Source organism: Mus caroli, unplaced genomic scaffold, assembly GCF_978045245.1.
Source record: "Mus caroli unplaced genomic scaffold, Mus_caroli_1 scaffold_15, whole genome shotgun sequence".
NCBI classification, from domain to species: Eukaryota; Metazoa; Chordata; class Mammalia; order Rodentia; family Muridae; genus Mus; species Mus caroli.
In genome coordinates this window covers 80,019,634-80,039,189 of record NW_028227270.1, presented here as the reverse complement: position 1 = coordinate 80,039,189, position 19,556 = coordinate 80,019,634, and the positions used below count along the sequence as shown (strand labels likewise).

At 42.4% G+C, this 19,556-nt stretch overlaps 1 protein-coding gene and 1 pseudogene across 1 annotated transcript in view; both read left to right on the top strand.

Annotated features, from left to right (window-relative positions):
- The window catches only part of Sycp2l (synaptonemal complex protein 2 like), a 67,376-nt gene that overhangs the window by 34,461 nt on the left and 13,359 nt on the right, over window positions 1-19,556 (top strand). Inside the window, 8 exon segments of the mRNA XM_021181021.1 lie at window positions 364-412; window positions 2,868-3,012; window positions 3,615-3,664; window positions 5,740-5,866; window positions 11,240-11,323; window positions 12,945-12,964; window positions 17,037-17,090; window positions 17,238-17,307. Coding sequence (XP_021036680.1) covers window positions 364-412; window positions 2,868-3,012; window positions 3,615-3,664; window positions 5,740-5,866; window positions 11,240-11,323; window positions 12,945-12,964; window positions 17,037-17,090; window positions 17,238-17,307 — 599 coding nt within the window.
- LOC110308590 (high mobility group protein HMGI-C pseudogene) lies at window positions 7,354-7,682 on the top strand (annotated as a pseudogene).

Below are 19,556 nucleotides of genomic sequence, written 5' to 3'. Positions count from 1 at the left end.
CAAACTCTGGGGACAACTTTTTTTTAAAGCACCCCAGATGGGTCCTGGGCAGGGCCAGGGTTGGAAGATCCCAGTTTTTGAGCATCAACTGTGCTGCTAGACTCCCTGCTGACTCTACCTTGACACCCCTCCCCCATTCCTTGTGTCTGAGGGATGAAAGACTCCACAAAGGTCCATTTTCTTTTGAATAGCAATATCTTCTTCCAGAGGGTGTATGTGGAAACAGGTTGTAAGATATATTTGTGTGCAGAAAAGAGTACATCCCACACTCTGTCCATGATCAAGAAGCCAGACCTTTGCGGGGAGGGGGAGGGGGAATTGAGGTCATACCTGCCCTGTTAACTTGGTGCATTTTTATTTTAGGGAGGATTCTGCCTTTGCTAGGGACAGAGAACAGGGCAGAAGGATGCCGGTAATGTAGGAATTTCTATTGACTTAACCTTAAATGTTCATCATTTGTGCACCATTTTCAAAATTGCCCTAACTCTCTACTCCCACTCAGTGCTACTTCTAACAGCAGGCAGACACCTCCCCCCCCCCCCGCGCCCCCAAGACAGATAACAATAGAAAATAGCAATACTAATCTTTTGGTATACGTATTTACTTATTTTCCTCCTTTCTCATTCAGTATGTGACATAGACTTTATAAGCTACTATCTGTGAAAAGGTAAATCTGCAACAGCCAGCCTCATCCAGTTAGAGGAATGAGATCAGTCAACAAGAGTGGAAGGGGGAGGGGTGAATTTTCTGTTAAAACCCATTTGTTGGTAACTAGATCATAGAAGACTTAAAGTCGACCCCCTTCAGTCAGCCTTTGTACAGTAGCCTCTGTTCACAGACCTCAAGAGAAACCTCCTTGCTTGTCTCATGGTAGATGAGAGGTGACATAGGTCCTTTCTCTGGGGCCCAAAGAGGCACACTGGGAAAAAGTAAATGTTGCTATGGTGACTAACACATTAAAGCCAAAGAAATCTATCAGAAGGCCAGATGTGGGGCTCTACTTCAACCCCCTAACCCTGTTAAAAGTTGGTCCTAGAGCCTAAAGCTTGCTCTTGCTTTAAAAAAGAAAAAGACAAGGCTGGGAGACACATGGTACACCTAGCACTTACTTACCGTTAGTGGGTTTTGACCTGTTAAAGAATTGAAACAGACCAGGTATGGTGGCTCACACCTGTAATCCAGCACATGGCAGGCTGAGGCAGGAGGATTTCCATGCGTTCAAGGCCAGCTTGGGCAACAGAGCAAGACAGTCTCAAAACAAAAACAAGAAACAAACAAACAGAAACCCACAACAAAATAAAATGCTTCTGAGTTAGTGTTTAAAGATGTGGCTTTCTCTTTGTGAGCCTAGGGGCAACCCATCCAGAAAGACCCTGTTTGCGCCTCCCAGGGGAGCACAGTCCCTAAGCCTGCCTTTCAGTATATAAAAAAAAAAAACAAAAAACAAAAAAAAACAAAAAACCTCAAAAAATGAACACTGAAAAAAAAAAAAAAGGCTTGTCTAAAGCTGAGCTCCTCAGCTTCCAGCAACTGTGTTGTCCTGTAGTTGTTCCTATCCTCTGTCCCCGAGACTCAGAGTTTCCTACCTGGGGTCTGCAGACAGTAAGGAAGTCTAGATGTTTTGACCCCATTGATATAAGACACAGCCAAGCTTTTTTTTTTTTTAAACCAGTATTTTTCAGGTTTCTGTTACAGCTGTGACAAACTGAGGAACTCCTCTGCAGGAAGAGAAGGTCTCCCTGGTTCACTGCCACTGTCCTGGGGTGGGAGAATGGAGCTGATGAACCAGGCAGACTAAAGTCTTGTGCAATAGCCAACTTTAGTCAGAGCCTCAGACAGTTCACACTGAGGGTTAAGAACAGTCCGTCGCGCCTTTAATCCCAGCACTCAGGAGGCAGAGGCAGGCGGATTTCTGAGTTCCAGGCCAGCCTGGTCTACAGAGTGAGTTCCAGGACAGCCAGGACTGCACAGAGAAACCCTGTCTCGAAAAAAAAAAAAAAAAAAAACCAAGAACAGTCAGTCGCCTGACTAAAGTTCTCAAGAGGTCAAGCTGTAGACAATCACAAGGACAAGCCACATGTGGCCAAAACCACGTTTTTCCATAGAGGTGTATAAAAGGTAGTTTAAACATTTAATTGAATACCAACAGCCAACAATAATGAGTAACCGGAAGTAAATTCGTTCCTGTTCACTACACCTGCTTTGCAAAGACACCTCTCTGCCTCACTTCTGTGCCTCACTGTGGGGACAGCTGTACTCGATAGGGATGCTCTTGACCAAGGAGCTACTTCCCAGCCACTGGGAAGATCGGTTTAACCTGGTTTTGTCATGTCAACCTGTAGCAGTGGTGTTGGTGTAATATTGGGGTGCCGCTGCTTTGGGGCTTTTACCAATCCCCTTTCAATTCCAAATACTGGACAAGAGAGAATTTGTCATCAACTGCAGGGCACCTTTTATGAGAACTGATTCATGGAATGACCCCCTCCCTCTTTTTCCCCCCTCACTTCTGTACTTTATTTATTTTTTTGGTGGAAGAGAACGTAGTTTTTTTTTTTTTTTAAAGATTTATTTATTATATGTACGTATACTGTAGCTGTCTTCAGACACTCCAGAAGAGGGAGTCAGATCTTGGTTGTGAGCCACCATGTGGTTGCTGGGATTTGAACTCCGGACCTTCGGAAGAGCAGTCGGTTGCTCTTACCCACTGAGCCATCTCACCAGCCCGAATTGTGTCTTCTGAGTTAAATCAGTGTTTAGTGTACGCGCACACGCGCATGTGCATGCGTTGATATGTTCATTTTTACACAGATGTTGACGCTAATCCCCACTTTCGCTGTTCTCATTTGTCATCTGTTTTGGGAAAAAAGTTTAATGATAGGAACCATGACTTCTTGGAGAGTAACGAAGATTCAAGTTCAAGTACCAGTGAACGATCCTGGACCCAGAACCACAAAAGGAAATCCCTAAGAACATATTCCCAAAGGAGGAAGCAGAGAGTCAGTTCTCTACGGAGTAAGCACCGCTTGCTTGTGTTATTTGGGCTACTTCTCAGTAAGTCAGTGGACATTTATGATGGGGAAGGAAGATACCCAGGAAATCTGTGGTCTTGGGGACATCCTTCCCTGAAACACCTGAGAAGGCAGAATGCTTGCTTGCACACATGGGGCCAGCCTACAGTTGAAATATGGGGTACAGAAAAAGGGTGGGCAGCCGGGCGTTGGTGGCGCACGCCTTTAATCCCAGCACTCGGGATGCAGAGGCAGGCGGATTTCTGAGAAAAAGAAAAAGGGTGGGCAATCAATCGGTGAAGAGGAATCTGGCATAAGCTGGAACCATCTTCTGTAAGAAGTGGGTTGGTCTTGAGCTAACTCGGGGAAGACAAGGTTTTGAAGAGCTGAGGAGAGTCATTTATTAAGTTCAGTGACAAAGTATGAGGGTGGTGGCGACGGCGGGTGGGGGCGGGGAACGAGGCTGAATGACGGATGAGTAAAGCCTCCAGAGTGCAGACACTGAGATAGGACAGTAACCGGTAGTGTGCGCATGTGTGACTTGGGGAGGGGTGGGTGTATCTGTGTGCTCACACGGAAATGTGCCCACTGTGTGCTCACTTTCAGTCCTACCACTCTCCCCAGTCAGAAGTGGCCATGCTCCTGAGAAAGATGAAGTAAGTGCACTTTATTGGTCGCCCCGGGGCATTATGGGTGGGTCAAACTCAATCTCTTTCTTCAGAACCCTGAGAGTAACCAGGGGTCTCCTGGTATGCATTGTAGAAGGTCAAAGATTTTAAATATTTGCTATGACACTCCAGGTAAATTTAGGGCTTTTTTTTTTTTCCCCCTGGTCATTTTGAATGCCTCTGAAGGATCTTTATTGAAACGCCAGTGCTGTCCTGATTTCCCACAAATGCATGTTCTTGAATTTCCACTTCAAAATGAACTCATTGATGTAATTCTTCCTTTAGTTTCCAGTTTTTTTTGAGATAATACATTAAAAAAATTCTTTTTAATGATTTTGGCATTTGCACCTTAAGTTTACGCAGTTGAAACACCTTTAGGTTCATATAAATTTTATCCATAAAGTTATATAATTCTAAATTTCTCTCTCTCTCTCCCTCTCTCCCTCTAATCAAAGAACTAAGGAATATGGACACTAATACTCTGTATCCTAATGCAAAGACAAATTACTCATCTTATTTGCTGAGTGACTTCCTTCTCTGAAAAGTGTGTATGTCTTACACACTTTTGTATACCACATACACACACACAGAGACACACACACTCACACACTCATTACAGAGTACATCACCAGTTCATCATAGCTTAATAAGAAGTAGCTGCTAGAATTCTGTGTGTACCCTACCTACTATTGCAGAAATAGAATGTAGTTAATGTCCTGGCCTCAGCTCCACCTGTTTTATTCCATAGCTCATAGACTAAACCTATGAGTCAGGATAGATATACGTGCCCTTTGGCATCTCTGGGTAGCTGGTTCCAGTACACAGCCTGGATACCAAAAGCTGTAGATAATTGCATCCCCCCCTAAAATAGCACAGTATCCACATATGACCTGTGGACTTAAATCACCATTAGATGATTTAAAATAATACCCAATGCAATGTCATACTATATAGTCAGTGTTTGATATTATTTAAAGAATAATAAACAAAATATTGGTCTGAATACATTTGATGTAGTCATATTTGACCCATAATTTATTGAATTCGTGGATTGAAAAAAAAACTGTGGATAATGGCAGCAATTTTATATTTAATATTTTGTTGAATAGTATGTCCTAGTTAAACATGCCAAAAGAAGACATTCAAATAAATACAACTTCGGCCTTAATTAAAGCCCCAAGAAACTCCACAGAATCAAACTGATACATTTAAACTGTGCAATGAGCAAGAATTCTATGCTGGTTGTTCAGTGAGGGTGTCAGGCTGACTTTAACATTCTCTGCATTGGATTGCAAGGAAGGAATTTGGGGCAAGGGCTAGAGCATATTTTCTGTTAAAGGTAAGTATTGTATTCTTTGAACCATAGATTCACCATGGCAGCAGGTCAGAAAACTGACTTAGACTGAAAACTAATGGGCCTTCTATATATTTATTTATTTATAAGAACTGGCAGTGATTAGCAGCTTGCCAGCTCCCCACTTAAGGTGAGTAGAGTGACGAGGATGGCTTGCTAGGTGCTGGGCCCTGCCCAGTTCTGACTGGTTAGCTAGTAGGTGGTGGTTTAGGATTTGCGTATCTGTTGACTTCCTAGATGATCCTCTGACCTATACCACACTTTAGAGGTACCCAGCTGGAGTCATCAGTTAAGATTTTACTTTAGTGTTCTTCCAGTTTGGGGATGTGGATGTTGAGGTCTTAGTGTTTGTTTGTTTGTTTTTAAAGATTCATTCATTCTATTTATGTGAGTACACTGTTGCTGTCTTCAGATACACCAGAAGAGGGGGTTGGATTCCATTATAGATGGTTGTGAGCCACCATGTGGTTGCTGGGAATTGAACACAGGACCTCTGGAAGAGCAGTCAGTGCTCTTAACTGCTGAGCCATCTCTCCAGCCCTCCCTTTTTTTTTTTTTTCTTTTTTAATTCAGCAAACCCAATACTTATTTTTCTTAAAGGCTATTGAAAATATCTTGTGTTTGTGTTGTTGTGTTCGAGTGTTATGAATATTAATGTTTGATAAAGGTGTTATGAATATTAATGTTTAATAAGGCTGTTATGTTTTAGGCTGAGCTAGTACCACTATGGAAAGGCATCTCCAGGAGAAATGATTCCACTCTTCTGAAAATTTCTGAAACAAAACTACAAGGCAGTTCTGTGCTTTTAACTTCTGAGGCATCTACACAGAAAATAGGTACTTGATTTTCAGTTACTTTATAGTATAAAAAATAATTGTATTTTGGGATATGGCCTATGAAAGAAACTGTTTTTCGACTTTTAGAAATTGTTAGTGTGTGCATGTGTACGTGTATGTGTGTGTGGGTAGGGGGTGGGTGCATGTGTGTGACAGCATCCATATGGAGATCAGAGGAAGTCTTGCAGAAACTGGTTCTCTCCTTCCGTGTGGGTTCTTGAACTAAGCCATCCGTATTGACACCTTCATCCATTAGGCTACGTTCTGGCTCTGAGGAAAATAATCTCCAAACAAGCGCCGGCGTGATGCCTTGTCTGTTTAATCTTCCCACTTGCAGACCATGGGTGACTTTGAATTTTAACTTTGCTCTGACTCTTGAGCTCAGCTTGTCCGTGAGAATCTGGCACCCATCTCCAAGACAGGGAGCCACAAATGGCGGCCAACAGAAAGGAAAGGATCGTAAACTTCTAAAAGGACTGATTGATGATAGTTTGCTTTCTGACCCTGGTTTTTGTTTCAATTTGGTTTTTGCTCAAATTTTTGTAGTCACAAAACAAAGTCAGCCACAAATGAGAAGCAGTAATCAAAGTTCCCAATGAGAGAAGCACAGGACTTGATGGGTCTCTGAGCAAATTGTATCTAGCAGTTAAAGAATTTACAACAGAATTCCCCAAACTCCAAAAACTGCAGAGGAGATAACACTACAAAACACATTTCATGAGTCCAAAATCTCTTCAATATTCAAGCTTAGATAAGGGAATTTTTTTTTTTAAAAAAGAAATTACATATGCTGATCCCAAGGGAACATAGATGTGATTTTCCACAGATGTGCTGGCTAGTTTTTATGTCAACTTGACACAGGCTAGGGTCTTCTAGGAAGAGGAAACTCAGTTAAGAAAATAACTTCATCAGATTATCTGTAGTAAGTCTATAGGGCTGTTTCTTGATTAATGGTTGTGTGAGAGGGCTCCAGATCACTGTGGGTGGGTGGTACCACCCCTGGGCAGATGGTCCTGAGTAGTGTAAGCAAGCGGGCCGTATGAGCCACAAGGGACAAACCAGCAGTGTTCCTTCATGGCTCCTGCTTCAGTTATTACCTCCATGATCCTGACTTGGATTTCCGTCCTGATTTTCTTCCTGCCTTGACTTCCCTTTTTTGACACACCGTGATGTGAAAGTGGAAGCCTGATTAACCCTTTCCTCTCCAAGCTACTCTCCGTCATGGTGCTGTATGATAGCGATAGAAATGGTAAGACAGGCAGCTGCTGGACTTCGTTGTTGATGGTGGCAGCAGCGGCAGCCTAAGCAGCAGCAGTCCCCGGCGCACACGCCAGCTCGCCTGCTCTTGCCGCTCTTGCCCTCTCCAGCTCTCTCCATCCCATCTCCCGAAAGGTGCTGGGCGGATCCGGGGCAGCGGAGGCCGAGCGGCTGCAGCGGCGGCGGTACCGGTACCGGTGGAGGCAGTGGTAGCAGCGGCAGGAGGCAGGATGAGCGCACGCGGTGAGGGCGCCGGGCAGCCGTCCACATCATCCCAGGGACAACCTGCCGCCCCGGTGCCACAGAAGCGAGGACGCGGCCGACGCAGGAAGCAGCTGCAAGAGCCAACCTGTGAGCCCTTTCCTAAGAGACCCAGAGGAAGACCCAAAGGCAGCAAAAACAAGAGCCCCTCTAAAGCAGCCCAGAAGAAAGCAGAGACCATTGGAGAAAAAAACGGCCAAGAGCAGACCTAGGAAATGGCCACAACAAGTCATTCAGAAGAAGCCTGCTCAGGAGACTGAAGGAGACATCCTCGCAAAAGTCCGCAGAGGAGGATTAGGGGGCGCCGACATTCAATTTCTACCTCAGCATCAGTTGGATCTTTTGAAGGGAGAAGACACTGCAGTGACCACTTATTCTTAACTGGCAGGGTCTTTCTACTTTCTGCGGGGTGGGGCAGGGGCGGGGCTGGGCGAGGGGCGGGGGCGGGGCGGGAAAAATCGCATAACCTTGAGAAGGACTATGTTAATCACTTTGTAATCCCTTCACAGTCCCAGGTTTAGAGAAAAACTGCTGTAAACACGGGGGACACAGTTTAACAATGCAACTTTTAATGACTGTTTTCTTTCCCCTTAACTTACTAATAGTTTGTGGATCTGATAAGCAAGGGTGTGTGGTTGAAGAAAACCTCTGTGGTGGGCTTAATCAGTCACTACATGAAACCCTAAACCAGCACCCTGGTGACCGGGGGCAATCGTATAAGAAAAGCATTGTGTGTGACTCTGTGTCCACTCAGATGCCACCCCCACCATGATCATAGAAAATCTGCTTAGGACACCAAAGATGAGAACAAGACACTACTCTCCTTTGTGTATAATCTTGTAGACACTTACTTGATTTTTTTTTTCTTTTTCTACTTTTCAATTCTGAATGAGACAAAATGCTGGTGTATCTTTTCATACAGCTAGCAAACCAGAATAGGTTATGCTCGTTTTTTGATTTGTTTTGTTTTTTTTTCAAAAAGGGAAGTAAACGAGAAACGTTGACTCCTCCGTTTATGGACTCACACACAGCAGCAGGAGTAATAAGTCCACAAGCTCTCTTTCCCGCCTCGGGAGATCTACACAGCCGAAAGCCACTTAGCCATAAATGACACTTGTCAGCCTTGAAGCATCCGAGATAACTAGCTGAGTAAAATGATCCTTTTTTGGAATTTAATGAAAAGGTTAACAGTACCCAATGAACTCACCCAAGTGATGACGTGGGAGAAGCGAAACCGAAATCTCTTTTGCTATATAAAGGACACTATTTTTTAAAAAATAATAATAAAACCAGCTCCCGCTCGCTGTCCTCTCTCCCTCCCTTCTCTCCCTCGCCTCTCTCTCCTCTCTTTATTCTATGTTCTTCATTGTGTACCAGTGTCCGTGAAAGACCGCAGTACCACTTACCTCAGATGAAGCCTGCCTGTTACGTCCTGTAACACCTTTCGTTTTGACATAAGATGGCTAGCCCGGGTGCATTATCTTGGTTCGGACTGCCATCTCTGCATTCACGCTGCACTTTTAGCCAGAGATGCAATAATCCCCACTACTCAATACTACCTCTGAATGCTACAGTGAATTTACAGCCCTGCACTTGTTACACGCTGCTAGACACAAGCCCTGTAAGAGAAAGGAAAAAAAAAAAAACCACCAAAACCAAACCAAACCTTACTGGGTCAGCATCTCAGCCATCCCCAGCCATCCCCAGAGTACAGACCATTCTTGTCTGTACTCTTACTCCGTCTCAGCAGGCTATGCATATTTCTATGACTTTTTATTTTTTAATTAAAATGTTACAAATGCTTGTGGCAGCTTTCCTGCTAGATTCTTACATTAATTTGAAACAGTTTTGAGTTAAATTGTCCTAGGTTCTTAAGGAGAATTTTTTTTCAGTGACACTACTTTGTATCACACACACACACACATCTGTAGTGGTCAAATATAAGTCTCCAAGTTTGTACCTCAAATGAATTATTGAAACAAATGGACTTCCTGATTTGCAAGGAACTACCTCCACCCTTCCAAAGGATAGAACTTGCAGCCTATATCGCTCATTGATTTCCTTCCCCCATGTTTGAAGGAGCTCAAACCTCACCTCTCCCTCATCGAAACTATTTTTTTGTAAACGACACTTGATAGAAACACAATTTTTTTTACATACTTTTGCAAAAATAAATGAATTAAAATCAAGCCAACCTTCAAAGAAACTTGAATTTTTGCTACAACCAGCTCAGCCTTTTGCCTGATGCAATGAAAAAGGAAAAGAAAAATAGATTTTTAAGATTAGTTGCCTAGAAAAATATGCTTGACTGATATTTTTTCATGTATTTTACACAATGTGATTTTATAATAAAGTCTCAAGCAGATTTGTTTTGGACGCTTCTTGTGTAGAGTTCCTATGCCTTTCTCTCCTATTAAGTGTGCCGACTTTCCAGAGTGTTACCCACTGGGCCAGGAGGTAGTTTCTCATAGTGGCTCGTGTCAGTATGACTTTTAATACTGAAGCCAAATGAAACAACCAACCATGTCTCTTCCAGCTGTTTTCAGGGAGGTCACTTCAAAGGCCACACGCCACTCTGAGACTGGCAGATGACTCACTGTCGTGAGTCGCCAAAGGAGCTATGGAGAGACTAAAACTCAACGTGACTGTTAACAATGCATTAAATAATCAAACAGTGGCTTATAAATATCAGATTCTCATCCCGGGTCTTCGGATGGGCCTTACAGAAACCTCATTTTGGCCAGCTCATAAAAACTGAAGCAGTTTCTCGTGTTGGCCAGACTCGGCACACTGAGCAATTTCCATCTCTGATGAAGTTATTCCTTATTTCCTGTATGTTGTACAATCAAAACATACTACCTCTTAAGCCCCAGTATACCTCATTTCTCATACTGAAAAAAAAGAAAAAGAAAAAAAAAAAGGCTTGTGTCCAATAGAACAGTGAGAACATCATAAAATTTTTATATATATAGTTTATTTTTGTGGGAGATAAATTTTACAAGACTGTTTTTTACTGTTGTTGGTCACAGCTAAGTGAGACTGGACAGCTAACTTCTCTACCATTTCTGCAAGCTAAGCATGTTTGCAGGAGAAACTTATCAAGACGATTAACTGCATCCGACTTTCTCCCCGTTCCTTTGTGCGCCCTCTGACTTCGTTCTCTGTTCCTTGTGTAGAGTCGCTGTCTGTGATTGTACTTGGACGGCTTGCTTGTGGCAATACCTTCTCTAGTGGATTATCACTGTCTGCACAATAAATAAACATAACAGCCTCTGTGGGAAAAAAAAAAAGAAATGGTAAGACAACTAGTAAACCGACTTCAGCAGCACATTAAAAGCACCGGGTGTCATAATAAAGTGAGGTTCCCCTCACCCCGAAATGCAAGGATTGTTCAACTTATGAAAATTGATAAGTGACATTGTAGTGACTACCAAAATGGGCATAAAATTCATAATTGCACTGGATTCAGAAGAGTATTAAAGTCTACATCTTTTTATGATGTAAAAAAAATCACTCTGAAAAGTTAAATATATATGGGATATACCTCTGCTATTAAAGGTACAAGTGAGAAGCTTGGATCTCATGTCACATAAAGGGGTGAGAAAGTTTTGTCGAAACCCGGAAGAACTTGGCAAGGTGTCTGCTGTGCTGTTTGATGTCCCAGAAGCCCTTGCCAGAGCCGTCGTCAAGACAGAGATCCAAGGAATGGTTGAAGATATCATTTCATATCAAGAGAAATCCCAGAATGTTACCTAAAACTCTTGGAACAAACCATTTTGTTAAAAATGAAAACCAATATACAAAAACAAACAAACAAACAAACAACCCTAAAGGTGCTTTTCCCTGGTGACTTAGGACTTGAGAAGCCTGAACGAAGAGGCTCGGAACCCAGCTCCTCCACAAAGAAGACGAGAGTAACAGATGGCCTGCACTAGAGAGGTGAGCCTCATGGCAGGGCCAAGAAGTAGACTGCCCCTGGGCTAGGAGATCAGTGTGCTCTCATTCTAGGAAAGAGGGTGTTGCCAGCTGTACGTGGGCGTGTGACAAGACAGTGGAATGGCTCCTGTCTCCTCTCCTTGTGCTGAGCCTGGTGCCTGCTTCTGACAGAGTCGGGAGAGGAGACCTAATTTCCCTTGCTGCTCTGTCTTCAGGAGTTTCTGGAGAATTCTTGAATAACTCCATTGGTTCAAGCTAAAAACCCTGCCTCTGGGTGAGTTTGCACGAAGGGGCTTCAGAAGGAAGTTTGGCTAACTTTTGAGGTAGTCTCACGACTGGGCACGTAGACTCAAGGAAGGAAGGCTGCCAGTGTTTCTGCTACCTATGCCACGTCGGCACCAACTCTGTTGCTGTCACCATCTTACCATGCACCGCTGTCAGGAGAGCATGAGGGTCATAGAGGGAGAGCCCTGCGTGCAGTTCATGTCATATCCTGTCTCTGGCATCATCTTGGTGCGTGTCGCTGCTAATGATGTCTCTCTTGGGATTTTTATTTACTTGACAGTTTTAAGCATTTCTGTTTTGTGTTTCAAGGTTGCAGTCAGTTGTGCTAACTTTTCCATTTTGAATTTTGATTTCTAACTCACTGCTAGATTCATTTGGGAGTGAATCTAATCTTGTCAAGACTTGGATACATTTTCTTTATACGTCTGTTTAATTCTTGTACCCAATCATCATCATCGTCTAAAAAGCAAAACTCTGATGTTCTTTCTCAGACATATCAGTGGTCTTTGTAGTTTTTGGTTCTCCTACAGGGGAGCTTTTCATATGGGGATGGCTCATGCATGCTGGTTTATGTCTTACCAACAGAATTATTGAAGGCACATTAATCATGAGAAGAAAAAAAATATGTTGAGACAAATGAAAGTACAAACTAACATTTCAGAACGTGTGGGATATGTAGGAAAAGCAGTGCTCAGAGGGAAGTCCAGGGCTAGGGAGCTGTCCCAGCAGTTAAGAATGCACTTGGAGCTCGTGGAGGACCCAGATTCATCTCCCAGCATCTACATGCAGGCTCACAATCATCCTTTCACTTAGTTTCAGGGATTCTGGTGCACTCTTCTGGCTTCTGTGGAAATCGGTCATCCACATCCAGGCAGGCAAAAAACAATACAAAACAAAAAAACAAAAGAAAAATATTTTTATCTTAATCGATTTATTCAATAGAGGTGAAGGACACATAAGACATAAAAATCTTTTCTGCTGTTTACTCTTTTTTTTAACCTAATGTTTTCATTATTTGGAAATTTCACATAGTGTACCCCAATTCCACTTACTTTCCAGGCCTTCTAAGCCTACCCCAATCCCCATGACCTCCCCCAAAACAAAAGAAAAAAGAGAAAAAAAAAACCCTCAAATCCTATTTGTGTTGCCAATGTACTCACTGGAGCACGGTCAAACTTCCAGTCACCAGCCTCTTACAGGAAACTTGAGTCCTTTCCCTACCCCACCCCTGCCAGAGGTCATCTACTGTGAAGAGCTACACACTTCAGCATCCTTCTCACTATTAAAAAAAAAGATTTATGTGCATTGGTGTTTGGCCTGCATGTCTGTCTGTGTGAAGATGCCAGATCCCCTGGAAGTGTGAACTGCCATGTTGGTGCTGGGAATTGAACCCAGGACCTCTGGAAGAGCAGCCGGTGCTCTTGAGCACTGAGCCAACTCTCCAAACTCCTCCCTCCCTCCACCCCCCACAATTTTAAGAGTTCTCTCCAATGGCTTTCTGTCTAAACTGTTTCTTTACAAAAATCTTTTTTGAAAGGAGGAAAACCTATAGCAATTAGTGCCTAGCTTTTTTTTTTTTAAGGTTTAAAATAGTCTAGTATTGCATCTCAATTAAGGATGTGAAAAACCATACACACAACAGCCAGCTAGCCAAAATAGGAACAAAAAGATAACATAAAAAATAAAGGCAGTGAAAGTAGTATTTTAAAAAGATAAAAAGATTTAGCTACACTAACCAACAGAAGAGGAGAACTCACACAATCTGTGACATAATAGCCAATACCACCGAATAAGGATTATTATAGATGATTATGTAAAAAAACAACTCTATCAACAAATTAGAGGCTCAAAAGAAATGGGCAAATCTCTGGACATGCTTTCTACCAAAATTGACCCGCGAGGACATAAAATGTAGCAGGCACTAGGATTGAAGCAGCAATAAGCAGTTTCCTTTTAAAGAAAAGCTTCAGAACTGGATAGCTATACTGCTGAGTTTTTACAAAATTTAAAAAAATTAAGAGTCCTCAAATTATTTTATAAAGCTAAAAATAGGAATTTTTTTTCTAATTTTTTTTTTAAAAATATGTGTGTGTGTGTGTGTGTGTAGGCCAGAGGTTGACATGCGGTGTCTTTCTCAATTGCTCTTTACCTTAATTTGCATGCATACATGCAGGTCAGAGGTAGCTGGTGTCAGGTCTTGCCTTCTCCCCGTGACTGCAGCATAAACTGGGATGGCTGGCCCATGAGTTCCCGGAGAGCCTCCTGCCTGTGTCTCTCTCTTATCTCTCCTATGGGCACAGTAGCATATTTACAGATGTTTGTGCTACTACATCTGCTTCTTATGTGGGGTATTTATAGGACTCCAGATGTGGGTCTTCAGGCTTACAGGGCAAGCATTTTTAGCTCACTGAACCACCATTTTGATCTATTACATGCATTGGTAACAGCACTGCCCTGTTAGCAAAATATAAGGATGCAGCAAACTACAGTGCAGAATACCTAATGAATACACATGATTAATAGTAAACCAAATAATAATATTACTATTAATATAATAGTAAACCAAATTAATTCAATATATTGTCTTCATCCTAGGGATGCAAGATGTGGAAGTGATCAGAGGGGGACAGTGTACAATAGGATTTGCCACTAAGGAAATGACTGTCAAGCTTATAGTGAGTGGCAGGAACTATTGACCAATGAGAACACTTGAATGATGTATGTTGGGTTGAGCTTTAGCCCCAAAACAAATCTAGCTATAACAAGAAATCAACTCACTCCAGTTATGATGACCTATTTAAGAATACTGTTGGCAAGAATGTGGCCAATGGGACTCTTATATACCATTGGTGCTCATGCAAATTAGAGCAGCTATTACAAAGACAAATTTTGAGGTCCTCACAAAACAATATCCTTACCGTATGGCATAACTGCCCCATGTTGGTGTATGTAGCCAAAGGGAATAAATGACACCAAAGAGACAGACCTTCAGGATGAGGCATACTGTATCTACTACACAGACGCTAAAATATGGAACCAGCCCTGGCAGCCCTGCACAGAAAGATCCACAGGTAGCAAAAATGTAGCATGTGTAAGAAACCTATCAGCCGGGCGTGGTGGCGCACGCCTTTAATCCCAGCACTCGGGAGGCAGAGGCAGGCGGATTTCTGAGTTCGAGGCCAGCCTGGTCTACAAAGTGAGCTCCAGGACAGCCAGAGCTATAAAGAGAAACCCTGTCTCGAAAAACCAAAAAAAAAAAAAAAAAAAAAAAAGAAACCTATCATTAAGCCACAGAGAAGAAAGGCATCTTGCCTTCTGCATCAAAATGGATGGAACCTGGAGGGTTTGTGTGAAATAGGCCAAACACAGACCAGGGCCATGTGTCCTTTCTCATCTGTAGAGACTAAATTCTTGACAGTAGAAACCGAGTTACTAGAAGTTGAGGAAGGAATGTGGAAGTGCAGATGGTTGACAGAGGGTGGTTGGCTTTAATCAACACACACTACTTTGATGCATAGAAATGCCACTCTCCACTCACAGGTACAATTCATGTTAATTTTAAAATCTGTCACAACGTCTACGCTGGCTTAGAACTATCTGAAACAAGATGTAAGAAAAGGATCTAATTTATAATGGAATAAGTAATAGGAGCAGATTAAGAAAGTGAAAGCTCTGTGTCCTGAAGGGGAAAAAAAGGACACTAACAGAAGTATTTGAAGAAGGTATGAATACACGGAGAGCCCTCTCATCCCCTGGACTGGAAGAACAGATATATTTTAAGAATATCACAGCACCTAAGGGTAAACTACTGTTTACATGCGGTCTTTATTAACATTCCAAATGCATTCTTCACCAAAATAGAAAAATTCTAAAACTTGTATGAAGCCTGGAAGATCTCAAACTACTTTAGCAATGTCGGGAAAGAACAGAGCTCAGAGCTGCAGGACAAACCTCCCTCACATTACAACTCCATAGGAAATAAAGTTGGTATAAAAAGATAAAGGCCAGTTGGTTCAAATACAAACAACACACTGTATGATCAGCAAATCTTTGCCAAGGATGCTAAAGTCAATGATAGGGAAAGTACTTAGTGAGTGCTAACGAGGGAAAGCGGATATCCACATGAGAAAGAATTGAGTAAGACCTTTGTTTGAAACCATGAGCAAAACTCAAAATGGACTGAATGTCGTATTAGAAACTGTTGCAGCATGAATCACAATAGCCATGTTACAGAGCTAACCTAGCTGTCCCACAGAGGGATGGCGCTAAAAAAATGTGGCAGGGGCTACAGAAATGACTCGGCAGCTGAGACTACCAAATGCCCTTTCAGAAATCCTGGGTTCGATTTCTGGCACTCAAATTGTGGCTCACAACTTCAACAGTAGTTCCATAGACTCCGATGCCATCTTCTGGTGTGTGGACATACGTACCGACCAATGATGTCCCATATGCATCATGTAATGCCTGCAGAGACTTGATAATGCCAGGGTTCGGGGGTGGGGGACCCTCTCAGAGGAGAAGAGGAGGAGGGAGGGGAGAAGGGTCCCTGTGAGGTGGGGACCAGGGGGAAGCAATTGAGATGTAAAAAAAAATATTTTTTAAAAACGTGGTACGTACACAAAAGAATGTTTAACCATGACCAATGGCAGGTCATTTTTTGAACAATGGATGCAATCGGAGCTAATCAGATTAAATGAGTCTGTAACCAATATCACAGTTTTATTTTTGGTTTATGTGTCTGAATGTTTTATCTGCATGCATGTATGTGCACCATGTATGTGCCTGGTCCCCATGGAGGCCAGAAGAGGGTGTCAAACAAAAAAACGTGGTGGGCCTTTTGTGGAAAGGACGAACCTCTAGGATATTTCAACTGTGTGAAAGGAGCCAGATGAGAGGCACTGTATGATCTTTACCCTAAACGTGTGCAAACTACAAAATTCAAAATCCCAGAAGCAGAAAATAAAATGTTTACCGCATGGGTGGAGACATGAAGATGTCAATCAAGGCATGGAAACCTTACATTTTTAGATGAACAAGTTCGGAAGGAAGGTGGTGACCAAAAGGTGGCGTCAGATTGATTTCTAATCAGTGGATTGATGCATGACTGTATCAAGTCATTGCACACAGGGAAGAGGAACGAAATAAAGGAGGCAGCTTTAGTCTGCAGAGAGAGAAGCAAGGGTACACAGAACAGACAAATAGCTATGGAGGCTGTTGGGGGGACTGGCTGCTCATTTATCTATGGACATAGAAACCCGACAAGCATGCATGCCCTGAGAGACACAAGATTTTATTGAGGACCAGTCTGTTCCCCCTTCTTTAATGATGAGATCTGATACTGAGAACAACCTCAGAGTGCCATGTGAGTTTGTCTTTCCATCTGCTTACTCACCGGGAATTGTTTTCTCTAATACTCAGAACCCCGAAGTAGTCCAGCAGTCCATCTTCCTTAGAGTACCTGGAAGTGGAGGAAAACGGACCCGAGGTACTATATTCGTTTGATTTTTCCAGACTTAAAATTATATTCGTATAAAGCAATTGCTTATTCTGTTAAGTGGGTGGCACCATGCCACTTCCTTGTTTTATAGCTACGAATATGTACCAGTTACATGTGTCTGTATTTGTGTTTTAGATTGTGAACTGAGAACTGTTCCTGGGGAACAGCAGCTTCAAGCACAAGCTAGAAAACTTGGGACACAGAGGTAGCTGAATAATTTTTTTTTTCTTTAACAGAAAAAAAAAACCACCACGTAATTAATCTGGGTCATTTTTCAGATTATGCCATATAAAAATATCACCATGTGCATATGTTCCTTTCATGTGTGCTTTAAAAGTTAACCCTATTCTTTGATGCCATGGTCTGGCTCCCCTATCTGCAGGTCCCGACATTTTTTCTCCAGCTTGATCCTGCCCACCAATCAGGATTTACTCTGAGATTTCTGATTGGGTAGTTGGTTGTTTTTCAATCCCAACTTCACTTCAGCTTGAATTTTCTTCAGTATTTCTATCTTTTTTATCGAAGTCACTTATGAATTCTGAATGGGCCTCGTCATTTCCTTCAGCGTGCGTTTGCATTTTCTTGGGCTTCAAGCAGGAGTTTCTTCCTCTCCTCTTTAAGTGCATTCATGTTTGTTCTCATCCTCTTTAAACTTCTTGCATTCTTTGATCATGTTGGTAATTTCTTGTTTAAAAAGTCCCTTGTCATTGGATTCATCTAGATAATGAATTCTTGGTAAACATTTCTGTAGTTTGTGGGGCTTGGGGAGAGCCATGTCTTGGCCTTTCATGGCTTGTGGGTTTTTTGAGATGTGACCTAGGCATGTGGATTTGTTTCCCCGGTTGTGCACCTGACCCGCCTCTGCTGAGGGCAAGCCTTTTCTCTTGTCCAAGGCTGGTTGACTTTAGATCAGGTCTGAAGGTTTGTAAATCAATCCTTCGGGTACTTGGCATTGGCTTTTGACAGGGTTGATTAAATTCATTGGCAACCAAAAAAAGCAAGGGAATGTGGCTCTAAGCTGGGTCTGAACATAGAAAAGTGACATGGGTACCAGATCCAGGGCCAACGGTCACATACTGACAGATGTGAGAGGCTCTTCCTGGTGAGTCCGGATGACACACCTGGCTGTTGCAAAGCTGGATACTGCTGACACTCAGCCTGGGAGGGCTGGGGTGGTTGTGGGCAGGCATCTGAGACTCATCTAGTAGCATCACTTCTGTGTGACTCCAGATAGTCCTGTGTGTGGGTCTGAGGAACTCGCCTGGGTAGCTTGCACTGCCGGGAGACTATCAATGGGCCTGAGCAGAGAGGAGAGGTGGTCAGGCAAACTCACCCAGCTGGTTTACACTCTTATTCTTAATGGGCTTGGGCAGGGTTGTGTGAGGACTCACTACCACGTTTTCTTTAGTTAATTCATGTGTGGATGGACATGCAGGCTCATTCTGTGACTTGGTTATTTTGAACATTTCCTCAAATGGAGAGCCAGGTGTATAATCTATAGTATACAGACTTAGACTCCTCTGGATGCAGTCCCAGGAATGGCACAGCTGTGTCATATGGTAGTTCTGGTCTTAGTGTTTTTGAGCGATCTTCATACTGATTTCCACAGTGTATTCATTTACACTCCAACCAACAGTGTATAATGACACTATCCCATCCTCACAATATATATTGTTTGCTTGGTGACTGAGGTGAGACAGAATTTCAGTGTGCTTTTTATTTGTATTTCTTCAATCGCTAAAGCTGTCACATGTCTTTATTTTCCATATATTTATTGACTAAGTTTTAAAAACCATCTGTCCAATTCATTCATTAATTTATTTTATTTTTGTAGAACATGATTTTAATATTTTCAACTATTAGTATTCAACAAACAGAAGAATTATTTTAAGATATATTTCGTTGTTATGTCTCCCTTCTCCTTTCTGATTTTACTCATTTGGATACTGTTTCTATGCCCTCTGCTTAGTCTGGCTAAGGATCTATCTATCTTGTTGATTTTCTCAAAGAACCAGCTCCTGGTTTTGTTGATTCTTTGTATAGTTCTTTTTGTTTCTATCTGGTTGATTTCAGCCCTGAGTTTGAGTATTTCCTGCTGTTTACTCCTCTTGGGTCTATTTGCTTCTTTTTGTTCTAGAGCTTTCAGGTGTGCTGTCAACTTGCTAGTGTAAGAAGAAGTCCAACTTCTTTTTGGAGACACTTAGAGCTATGAGTTTTCCTCTTGTCACTGCTTTCATTGTGTCCCATAAATTTGTATGATGTGCCTTCATTTTCATTAAATTCTAAAAAGTCTTTAATTTCTTTCTCTATTTCTTCCTTGACCAAGCTATCATTGAGTAAAGCATTGTTCAGCTTCCATGTATATGTGCGAGTTCCCTTGTTTTTGTTGGTATTTAAGACCAGCCTTAGGAGCCAGGCGTGGTGGCGTACACCTTTAATCCCAGCACTCGGGAG